Genomic DNA, 12,290 nt, shown 5'->3' with positions numbered 1-12,290 from the left:
TCATAGAAAGGAGAGAGAGGGAGAGGGAGAGAGAGAGGGAGAGAGAGAGAGAGAGAGAGAGAGAGAGAGGGAGAGAGAGAGAGGGAGAGAGACACCAGTGGGAGAAGTAAGTGGGAGAAGTGGTTTAACATGGCGGGCTCTAAAAAGAGAAGAGTGGACCACGAAAACAGCTTTTAACAAAGACTCTTTTTTGTTCATTCTTCCTGCTGGCGCTACTGAATCTGTCTCATGTGTTCAGATACCGTGGCCATTATTAAAAGCGCTGATGTGAAACGCCACTACGAGACCAAACATTAATCTTGAGAGCAAACACTCCAGTCTGAACTGAGGGCAAGATGTTGAGATCTGTAAAGATTGTTTATTATAAAGTTCACTGAGACCGTTATGATGGGAAATGGATTGAACAAAAGAGAAGAAGAAAGTTAACTCCAGCCACACTTTCATTTTCGTTCATTTTTCTAAAATCAAGCACTTTCTTTTAAGATGCAAGTTTTTCAAATGAACTGGTGGCGCAGTGATCTTCACTCAGCTCCAAAGGCTCTCAGTTGTTTGCAAAGTTCAGCTCTCTCCGGACTTTTAGACTCATCAGTCATGCGCAGTCATATCGCAGATCTCAACACCATGCGATCTCTTTTGGTGCGGTGTTTGTCCGATTCCGGACCGTATTTACTGCGACACGGTGTGTCACTGCGTGTCTGCTTATCTAGACTTCTAGTCAGATTGGTTCCGCCCTGTGTCTTTCCCGAACAGTCAGATTGTCAGTATTTATTACCTTACAAACTGCTTTCTTTACAATTAGCTTAAATCTTTTTCAGTTCTTTATATTTCTTCTATTTACTTAAAAGAAACCCGTGTTTGACTTGACAACAATAAGGCAGCCTATATAAGCCTGTGAACCCTGCAACACATTTCAGGCTTATATCGCATGCTGGGCTGCATAACTAATGCATGACGCATACTTTGAGCAGCAACCTCTATATTCTGTACAGGCTTTGCCACCAGGCAGTTTATGTAAGTAGAGTTAGATTGAAACATTCTGTACATACAATGCACCCTGCTGGTTTACCAACAATTGAGCTGCTCTGTCCACAAATCCGCACCCTACTTGATGCAATTGGGTGGTCAAGTCACATATGTAAATCAGCTCCGGTGGCCCAAAGAGGTCACAACCTTCTAGATGGTGTATTTTGTCACCTGATCACCAATGACAGCAACCAAATGTCTATAGACAGATTCTGCATTCACATGTAGAATATGTAGGCAAGATTCTGATATCGTGTTCAGGTTTCCGTTTGTAGTCTTAAGTATACAAATAAAAGAGGATGAACAAATTGGCTGAGATGTAATCTGGGAACCCACCGGATACCATCTGATGGTGACTCAACTTTGTCTGGCTTCATTTACGTCATCTCTCAACACCAACTCCAGTCTCACATCTCAAGTTGCTAATCGGACTGTAAACAACAAGCAGCACAAGGAAAAGGAAGTCTTGGCCTTGATAAGTGCTGGCTACACCGGAACCCCAGAAACACAGCCCCTCGCCCCCAGAGGCTCAACCATCATCACACCGATAGACGGTGGATCAGAGATTGACAACAACCATACTGTACCTTTCTGAGCTGTGTTGTATTTCCCCAGGTGAATGTACTGTAATGGGCATTCCCAGTGTGACCACCAACCTGTCTGGTTTCGGCTGCTTCATGGAGGAGCACGTGTCAGACCCTGCTGCCTATGGTGTGGACACACTCACACACATCTAGTCTTATAAACAGCCTGCCTCATGTCAAAGCTCCAATAACCCTTTCATTTCAAAGACTTACATGACTGTCCATCTGTGTCCCTCACTGTATCTATCAGGTGTATACATCGTGGATAGACGGTCCTGTTCGCCGGAAGCGTCCTGTAACCAGCTGACCCAGTTCATGTTCAGTTTCTGCCAGCAGTCTCTGCGCCAGCGCGTCATCCAGCGGAACCGGACTGAGAGGCTGTCTGACCTGCTGGACTGGAGATACCTGGGACGGGTCTGTTTCTGCTGCACCACCACCAAATAGATGTTGGAGAGGAGAGCATTATACAACATCTAGCAGGCAGAATACTGATTCATGTCTGCATACACAACTCATAAGATAATAATCAACACAACTCTTTGAATGCATGAAAACAGTAAAAAAGAGATTTCCATTTAAACCATAAGCTCTTTGAAACTAAGCGGGACGTCTTCTTTAAGGTAGTCCCTCCTGTCTAACCCTTCTCCTTTTTCATGATAACGTTTATAAGTTGTTCAGTTAGTTGATGTACATCTCTGCTGACTTGTGATTTGCAGTTCTACGTACACGCCCGCCATCTGGCACTGAACAGAGCTTTCCCAGACAAGTTCAAGATGGACCCCATGTACCCGCTGAAGGTAAGGAAGAAGTGTCTGCACTAGAGAATGAATACCTCCGCTGGGTTCAGACTCATCCAACATACATCTTTTAACAATGGAAAGTACTTTTATAATTTGCATCTGCAAAAAAATGACAAATAAACTACTTTATGTTCCTGTGAAATGAGTGAAAATGCCTAATAAATGATTTATAAAATTGCCCAGTACCCTACTGCAGTCCATGTGACTGCTGAGATGGGCCAGGGGGGTGGCTGTGGGGGGGGGGGGGTTACAGGCACGTAGGGTTCTTAGTATCGAAACATCAGTCTGAAGTGACTGTTCAAATTCCAATCTAATGTCGACAAAGAGATGCAAAATGACCCCAATGACTTGGCTGCATTTGGCTGTCTTCTGTGTGGGGGGTCTTTTACATATCTATGCCCACTGCTATAGATATGATTCATGTTAGAACTTTTGAAGTGGTTTATGTGGCATTCATTCATTCATTCCAATAATGTACAGTTTATTATTGCTGAGGGCTTTACAGTTAAGTCTCAACACATTTTTACTTTTTACTACTTATTCCATTTACGTAGCAAGAGTTTCACTGGAAAAAAGGTGAGCAACAACTGTTCACACCTTTGGGTTATTATATTCTAATGGTATTACAAACAGAGAAGCATCTTGTGGTGTCTATGTGAGAACCTGAAACGTGTCATGCATGAACACGAGAATCCCTCTCATGTTCTGACTGACACGCTCGGTGTACTTTGGGATTGTTCCCACATTTGTCAGACTTTAGTTGGTAGCTTAACATTTGGATGAATGACAAGAGATCCTGGTGGCGTGTGCTGGTCTGATACACATTTTAATTTCAAAGTCACAATTAGTCTACATTTTATTTTGACATTCACAAGTATTATTAGAGTTATAATATCTAGCTGAAAATAAAAGGGAAAAGAAGGACGGGGAAGATAGGAAGCTGGGAAGTAGTTGGGAAAGGGAGGGCATTGCCCAATGCAGAAGGTAAAGGGGGAGGAGGGGGGAGGGAGGAGGGGAGAAACAAAGAGAGAACAAGAAATCAGAAATTGGATGAAGGAGTGGATGAAGGAAATAAGGAATTCAACACAAGGCAAGAAAGAGGGGGTAAGGATAGAATCAAAGGCAAGAAAGAAAAACGAACAGAGGGTTAGAAAAAAGAGAAAACGGAAGAAGAGAAGAAAGAGGAGAATAGAAGGAAGGAATGAGCATGAAGTTGAGGCAGAAGGCAAAATGAGAAGGAAAGTCAAAGATCTCTGATGTTGCAACTTCTTATGGAAGCCTTCAGTACAAGCTATGAAGCAGCTGCTGTGGAGGATAGTCTGTTTCTCTGCAGGTGCTTTAGACATGAACAGAAAGCTGTGGAAGTCAGAACATCTTTTACAAAAAGTCACGCAGAATCATTTGCGATAACACCTTTGTCTCCACAGACAGAGGGTTTCCGTTACCCACGGCCCTACTCGGTGCCCCCCTCTCCCTCTGCCTCCGTCCACTCCACCCCCCACCACAGCGACGATGATGATGATGAGCCCTACGATGAAGATGAGGAGGCTGAGAGGGACCGGCTGAACATTAAAGCTCCCTTTGTGCTGGGTGCTGTGCCATAGGGCAAGAAGAAGCAACCTGGAGAGTTAGGAAGCTGAGAAGCTGCTGAAAAAACACAGGTTTACAGTCAGTCACAGTGTTCCTCATGGATGTGTAAAGAATAAAGTCAAAAAATGGAAGGCTCTCGAAAGTTTGTGGATTTGAGACAAAATAATAAAAGGCCTGAAAGCGTTATGAAAATAGTTGGCCTTTGGTAGTGCTTTGGGATGTACGAGCCCTGATCCAGGTCCATCACCAAACCCAGACTTCTGTTCTCAAGCTCAGAGTAATTGTGGTGCTCCCTAGAGCTCCATTCTTTGTTTTCATGCTTCCTCTCAGTCAGTTTATACAAAACAAGGATAATGTCTTCAATTCACCCTTCCCTAAGTCCCGCCCTAAAACGCAGTCTGGCCAATTACAGCGTAGCATTGGCCAGCTCCAGCCAGGGTCCGACAACTAACCGAAAATTGTTTCCGTTTCTACGTAAAAGCCTGTGGAGCTAACATCAGCTGAGCATGTTAGCACAGGATTAACTAGAGTTAGCACTTCTATGCTACGCTAGCTACGCTGAACGTAGACCTTCCCGGCTTTTCAGGACCAGTGTTGTGTCTTAATTTCATTGTCCTTTGTCAGGATCACCAGGTGATGTGGTGGTTCACTTTTACACGTTGGCTTCTGTCTGTGTCCTTAAACCTGGACATATCCTTCCAACGCAGACTGCAGACCCGTCTGTCTGCTTCTCCCTGAAAGGCTTTTTCGTTTTTCTAAAATGTATAATATTCGTTGTTTGTTCAGGGAGCTCAGTGACTTTCAGTGTGGGCTCCATGGTAACTTAGCTCTGACAGCTTGATGGAGTAGCAGTAGGGGGCGGGGCTTAGCCAGGGATCATTTGCTATGCAGATGCCATACAATAATTATAATAGCCTAACAAATCTTCTTATCTACAACAATTTTACAAGTTTCCACCCCTCTGTGCCTGTGTACATTGTTTAGTTCTCTCTTGGTCAAATAGTAATTTTTTTATTATGTATTTGATTTTCTGTTAAACAATATAATAATAATAATAATTTATCATTTGCATACTTGATAAACCATTATAAAAAACTCAGACATTCTCAAACCAGTAGTGCTAAGAATTTCAACTCTTTTTATTAAAACATCACATTTCAAACAGAGTCAGATAATTCATATTTACAAAACAGCTGTTCTTCTCCCTCACACAGAACCCAAAACCTTCAATCACAGCACAGAGACCGCTCTGGGAATGTCAGAAAGGGGATCAGAAGTATTCTCTCTTCCACACCGGCAGCTCCTGGAAATACACCTCGTCTGGGTTTTCATCGGCTAGATGAGAGAAAGACAACGTGAACATTCAATTATGGAATTTAATTTATAACATATATAAAATATAAGTTTTGAGTTAGACAGAACAAAAGATACTGAATCTTTCAACTGTTTTCCTGAGAGTCCTTAATAGACCCCTTTTGATTTTAAATTAGACCTCCATAACACTTTATAATATAAGATATAATATAATATAAAATAGAACACTTGTTATATTGTTACTTTGAAAGTATTGAAAAGATCCTTACGTTAGATATCAGAGAGCTTCCAGCTGCTAGAAGGATGTCTATCTTTGTCAACAGAGTGACGATGGTCTGTTACGTTTGAGTTTAACATGTGTTTCCTTCACTTTTAAAACCCTGTTGGTATCGCCTCACAGGCTACAGACAGGCTGCCCTCACAAATAAAGTTATATCTTGATGTTATATGTTTATTGATGTAAATGTAAACACCAGAATCAACGTTGTCTTTTTTCCATCAACATACAAATACTGTACAGCATCGTCCAGATACAGCTGTGATTATAGGACTCAGGGTCTGAATAATTGAAGTTGAATTTCAATTAGTTTTCTTAAAAAAAAAAAGACAATATTAATATGAATGTAAAGCATTCCTTGTGTCCACCTTAGTGAACCCAAAGCTCACCTCCCTCTCTCGCCTGCTGCAGGAAGTGGAGCAGGACGGTGGCGGCCTGGTCCACGCTCAGCTTCTCTGTGTTCTGACTGCGGGTCTCTGACAGCGAACACACACACACACACACACACACACACACACACACACACACACACAGTCATTATCCTGAGCCATGGATCCAGGCTCCATGGAACCGTATCATACATGACACACACGTGTGCTCTACTTGAACCAGAAGCTCCGTTGTACCTAGGTGTAATGTGTCATAGACGTCTCCTTCTTTTCGGTCCTCTGAGATGAACCTTCGGCCCTCTGGGAAACAGAAAGAAAGAAAAAGATGCGTCCATCACTGCTGGAATGTGATGTAGAAACAAATACAAAGGTAAATAATAACATGAATAAACATTCACATTACGCAATATACCCATGACAGTGTGAAAGAACTCAGTGCGTTCAGCCTAAAACAGTGTTTTTTATGAAGCAGCTCTTCTTTCACAAAGTCACGTGAAGAGATGGACAAAAGACAGAAAAATACATCCCAAAAAGATGTGTGTCTGTGTTTATTCATTTGATATTGTAGTATGGATGTTTCTAATATTGAACACTGGGGTCTCCATGCCCACACACGCTTCATTAGGCAAATACATACGAGTGCCCTTGAGGTACAGCATCGCCTGCGGGGTCCAGTTCCTCCGCTGGAACGAGCCCTTAAATGAAGAAACAACACTGTATTCTCTGCTTTGAAACCCTGCTCTCCTGTGAGCTAACAATCCGTGCTCCACATGCTGAGCTCTCTTTCTTTACAGCATACTCTAGTATTGAGGCAGTAGTTGAATTAAGAGGATCTGCTTTACCTTTGGGGCGCTCGACGACTGCGAGATAAACGACGCCAGCAGTAAAAGCGTGAGGACATAAGTTATTGTGATGGTCCTCAGACCCTGTGGAGGAGAAAGACACATGGGGACAGACGCGTTCATTCAGGATTAGTACCAGCATCCTTCTCAGAGGCAGACCAAGCTTTACATTCACCGACTAACTTTGAAACTCAAGTGCAAAAGAGTATCTTATGGAGATTTGAAGACACGATGCTTGTTTGGAAAAAAAAAATGTCATCTGCAGTCAGGTGAAATAAAATAAGAAAACAGAAAACAGAGCTATCGTGTTTTATCAGAATCTTTTTTGCAGGTAGGAGAAACATGCATTAGGTGATTCAGGTTATTCTGATTAAAGGCACAACTTTTCCTACATTGTACTTACTTTCATGGTGTGGTGGATCCTGTGAGCCTGGTGTCCAGCAGAGAGGATGAGAGAGGCAGAGGTCGGGTCTTCTTGCTGGCGGTGCATCCTCTCCCTGTATTTATATCCTCTGGGCCTGGGCGGGGAACCGGCTGAGCTCCGCGCTCCTTCATGATGCCAGCAGCCATAGGTCACGCCAATTTGTTGACACGGAGGCGGTGAGGAGAGCTGATCGATCCTGCTCCTTTCATTGAGAGCGCTAGTGTGAATACTGGTGAATTAAAACAGCTGCCATAAGCACTTTCTGCTCCATGTATCAACATGTTGGAGCTGCAGGCCGTTAATGCCAAACGTGGTCGTCACTGTCGATAGGAGTATGAGTAATGAGTAATAATTCCTCCTGTGGATTATTGATGTTTGCACCTTGCTCACTGGAGCAGAACACGGAGAGATGAGAGCTGGGTTTTATGAATCAAAAGGCCACACTTCCAATTATGAATGTAATAATCCAAAGCCTGCATTGGTGAGGAAGACTGGGGGCAGTGAATTTTCCTGTCAGTGATGTCACATCGTCTAATACCAGGACCCAGTCTATCAGGATGTTAGCTAAGAGTCCAAGTCCCCCCTCTGCTGCTCCCATGTAGCCTTCACAGTTCATTGGTATATTCTGCTGTTGCACAAAGCTGCATTTATGTATAAAAAAGTTAGTTAGTTTCCAAGTAATGCATTACATATCTCCGTTTATTGGTCAGGATTGTTATTGTTAAATGAGTGTAAAATACACATTACACATCTACACATTAAAAACCAGCCAACTGTCTGACACTGGGTGTTGTAGCCGACTACCATAGCTATCAGTGGCCGTGCATTTTATTCCTGGGCCTTCTGTGCTGTTCTACAGTTGAACCTCCTCTTAGTAACCTCATTATGACGCCACAGCTACGGTTATTATTTGTTTCTAGGGGTGTAACAATACACATATTCATATTAAACCGTTCAGTACGAGGCTTACGAACAATACGTTTGAATAATACTAGTGCATTTGAAAAATGCAGAAGGGGGGATATATATAAATATAAAAATATTGTGGGAAATATAATGTTCTCTCGGTGGAGCCACTGCGCTCAACCTGGCAACCCACCCAACGTAACAAACAACGTGCTGTCTGACCACCACAGAAGAACAACATTGTACTCTGGTGAGGCACGTGTGTTCTGAGACGCACACTATGCTAAACTAGCTTAGCAGGAAAAACAACAGCAGCACACACGCCACAAACTCTCCCCGCAGCGTTTAGCTGTTCCTACTGATTCAAACAGGGCTAAAGCAATCGACACACAATCCCCATTTCTCCAGACCATAATTCTTCCTTTGTAAAAGAAAACAGAACCCCAAACAGAGAATCAAATGTCCGGACCCTAACCCCGCACATGACGGTATGCTTCTTCATTAACAGACAATGGTCAAAATCAATGTAATCAACACAATGACAAGAACAAACTCACAAGAACCAGTCACATATATTTATATGACAACAACGCATGACACATCAATCCAGCAACACTGCAGCGCTAAAACACGTATTCATCTACACACTGAAGAGCACGAGCCATTCAAATATTATTCACATCAGAGGGAACAATATTAACCATATCATAAAAACGACACCATAGACAAATTAACACAGTAGTAACGATACTGCAGATGTAAAAACACAAAAGCACTTCACTTACCAAAGCTGCTGTTCACTTAAAGACAAAGTCCATCCTCCTTTCTTTGTTAATGAAGAGTTTAATGACGCGGTTGTACAGAACATCACAATGGTTCAGTTCCAGTAAGAGGTCCTCCTGCGAACGTGTTCGTTGAGTTGTAGATCCACTCGGGTCTCAGCTAAAGTTTTCAAAAGCACCGTAGCTTGTAAGTGTCCTGCCGTGCTATGGTGTCATTTTGCTGCCTTGTTTAGCCAACTCAGGTTAGCGTAACGTAGCTCCAAACAGCTCCAAACACCAAGACGCTCAGCTGCAAATAATACGCATTCTTAGCCATGAAATGTGCCACGCTTCTTTGATGCTGTTAGCCAGGAATACCGTTCGTACAAATCCTTTTCCATGCTGGGTCAGGGCTGCTAGCTGTGGGGTTGGCCGACCCTTTCTTACGATGTCCAGTTTTTCTGGAAATGTCCTTCTTGAGAAAGGCGTTGCCAGTAACTCCCAAATCTGTTTCTCCTCCGTCAACCATTGAGTGTTAAAAAAAACAAAGCTACACCAAGCAAAACGCTAAAAATGTCATGTCAATGTCATAACTTCTTACATATTTTTCAACTTGAACTCTACTACTACTACTAAGTTCTGCTAGCTAGCTTTCAGCTTTACAACAGTGACGGAAGCCCACTAACCAATCACGCTGCACGTTAATGCTGACGCACTTGTAGGCTACTGAGAAAGCTCTGGCACGTCAAAGAATACGCCCAACATGTCAAACTAAAAATCTGATTGGTTGAAGACAATGACAATCAACAATATCGTCCCCCATATACTTTAATCTGCAAAGTCTACCTAGAGGGCCTCAGGCCTCTCTTCTTACCTAGAGACATAGAGGTGAAATCTGATTGGATAAAAGCTCTACTTAAGAGTAGGCTAAAAACTTTCCTTTTTGATGACTGTTATACTTAGGGCTGGCTTAGGTTTATAGTTAGGGCTGGCTCAGGTTTATAGTTAGGGCTGGCTCAGGTTTATAGTTAGGGCTGGCTCAGGTTTATAGTTAGGGCTGGCTCAGGTTTATAGTTAGAGCTGGCTCAGGTTTATAGTTAGGGCTGGTTCAGGTTTATAGTTAGGGCCAGAGATGGGCAAAAATACATCAAAATGTATTTTGATACAAAATACAAAATACCCCCAAATAAATGTATTACAACAAAATACAAAATACAAAATCCTGGTGCCAGAAAATGTAACAAAATACATGTATTTTGAATTTAAAATATAGGAAATACTTTTTTCTGGATTTTCTGTTTTCTCACAATTTGGTATAGCAGAGCATTCAGGTTTGGGCTATAATGTACACAAAGCTCTGGTGAACCCCACAAAAAGGAAGAACAGTCACGGAATGTCAGTGTAACTAAGCAAAGCTATTACAAGACAACAACTTGATTGATTATGTATATATATATTTTTATTAATGGGACTTAACAGCCCATAAACTTTGGCGTTGTATCAACAAGAAAATATTCATCACATATGACATACAAGCTCCCAATCTCCCTCTTCCTATACAGATATATACTGTAATACAAAATACAATGTCGGCAATGCCTACCCTGTGAACATTGGTTCTTTAAAGAAAGCTGATCTTATACTCGAGGGACTTAAGTCATCCATGCACAAAGATTTCACAATTAGCATCATTTATGTTACACATTCACTGACTGTAAATGGACAGACATACAGGACTGCATCTGCTGCCACTAAAAACACAGTATCATGGGAAGCACTTATTTGGTCAGATAAATCATGTTCTACCCCAGGAGGAGAAGTTACTCTTTCTTATTAGAGTGCTTGAAGTTCAGTGCTTTGATGAGCATTTCTATGATTCTAGATTTTTAAATAAAAACAGAGTCTCTGTTGCTATCGGGTGCATGACAACGGACGCGCATACGTCAGTAAATGTCATGGAAACGTCAATACCACGGCGGTATAGCGAGCGGAGCGGAGCCTTGAGCCTTGACTCGACGGCGGAGCGGAGCCTTGACTCGACGGCGGAGCGGAGCCTTGACTCGACGGCGGAGCGGAGCCCTGAGCCTTGACGGCGAAGCCTTGTGCCTTGACGCTGGAGCCTTGCCTTCATGGCGTGTAGACGGCGAAGCCAGATCCTTGACGGCGGAGCCTTGAGCCCCGACGCCGGAGCCTTGCCTTCATGGCTCCGCCGAGCCTGTCGCTCGGCGGAGCAGCTTCACCACTCCGACAGGTTCCGCCGAGTCAGGCTCGGCGGAGCGGCACCGCCGATCCGACAGTATCTGCCGAACGTCCGACAGGCTCCGCCGAGCGACAGGCTCGGCGGAGCGGCTCTGCCGATCCGACAGGTTCCGCCGAGCGTTAGCCTCGGCGGAGCAGCACCGCCGATCCGACAGTCTCCTGAAACTGTCGGCTCGGTGGAGCTTGTCGGCATCGGAGGAGACTGTCGGCATCGGCGGAGTTTGTCGGATTCGGCGGAGTTTGTTGGCATTGGCGGAGGTTGTGGCTCGGCGGAGCTTGGCGGCTTTTCGCGTGCCTGTCGGCCCGGAGCGGAGCCCGTCGAGTCTGTCTGCACTTGAAGGCGGGCCGAAGCGGGGCAGGGCGGGGCAGAGCGGGACGGGGCGGGGCGGAGCTTGTCGGCAGTTGACGGCAGGAGCGGAGCGGAGCCTGGCAGTTGACGGCGGAACGGGGCGGAGCGGAGCCTGTCGGCAGTTGACGGCGGAGCGGGGCGGGGCGGAGCGGGGCGGAGCGGAGCCTTTCGGCAATTGACGGCGGAGCGGGGCGGAGCGGGGCGGTGCGGAGCGGGGCGGAGCCTGTCGGCAGTTGACGGCGGGGCGGAGCGGAGCCGAGCCTGTCGGCAGTTGACGGCGGAGCGGAGCCTTGACTTGACGGCGAATGGTTTACACATTTGCTGTGCTTAAATTAACACATGAGTGCCTCAGTAAATGTCATGGAAACGACACCACCACGACGCTATAAAAGGTCAGCGGACCTCAGATTGTCACTTTGCATCTGAACTTGGAGACTCGGCGGAGCGGAGCTTGTCGGCTCGGCATTTCACAGCATAATTTACAATAATGTAAACATTTCAACATTAAAATAGATGAGCATACTTTACTATACACGTGTAAACTATTTTAAAACACATGTAAAGTGTAGAATGCTCATCTATAATGCTGAATGTACAATGCTGAATACTTGTTCATTTTCTAACATATTGTTACATGTTATGTTGAACTGTATTACATTGTGAATACAATTCCTTTTAACTTTAAGTTGTTATTGTTGGTTTTATTATGGTCCATCCACCTGTATTTTCAGTCATTCTTTTTACATCAGTTAGAATTAGAACAAAAGTTTAA

At 44.1% G+C, this 12,290-nt stretch overlaps 2 protein-coding genes across 2 annotated transcripts in view; one reads left to right on the top strand and one right to left on the bottom strand.

Annotated features, from left to right (window-relative positions):
- gys2 (glycogen synthase 2) overlaps positions 1-4,011 on the top strand; it is a gene marked incomplete at both ends in the record, with an annotated part of 30,088 nt that extends 26,077 nt beyond the window's left edge. The window contains 4 exons of the mRNA XM_079184239.1: positions 1,639-1,734; positions 1,858-2,021; positions 2,324-2,404; positions 3,835-4,011. Coding sequence (XP_079040365.1) covers positions 1,639-1,734; positions 1,858-2,021; positions 2,324-2,404; positions 3,835-4,011 — 518 coding nt within the window. The remainder of the gene's footprint in view (positions 1-1,638; positions 1,735-1,857; positions 2,022-2,323; positions 2,405-3,834) is intronic.
- Positions 4,012-5,267: 1,256 nt separating this feature from the next.
- Positions 5,268-7,309, bottom strand: spx (spexin hormone; the record flags this gene model as incomplete). Its single annotated transcript, XM_079183667.1, has 6 exons — positions 5,268-5,332; positions 5,978-6,064; positions 6,215-6,277; positions 6,615-6,672; positions 6,820-6,903; positions 7,223-7,309. The coding sequence occupies 6 exons, from the start codon at positions 7,307-7,309 to the stop codon at positions 5,268-5,270; spliced, it is 444 nt and encodes a 147-aa protein (XP_079039793.1).
- Between the last annotated feature and the right edge of the window lie 4,981 nt (positions 7,310-12,290).

Source organism: Pholis gunnellus (assembly GCF_910591455.1).
Source record: "Pholis gunnellus genome assembly, chromosome: 22".
NCBI lineage: Eukaryota > Metazoa > Chordata > Actinopteri > Perciformes > Pholidae > Pholis > Pholis gunnellus.
This window is presented reverse-complemented; position numbering and strand designations above follow the sequence as displayed.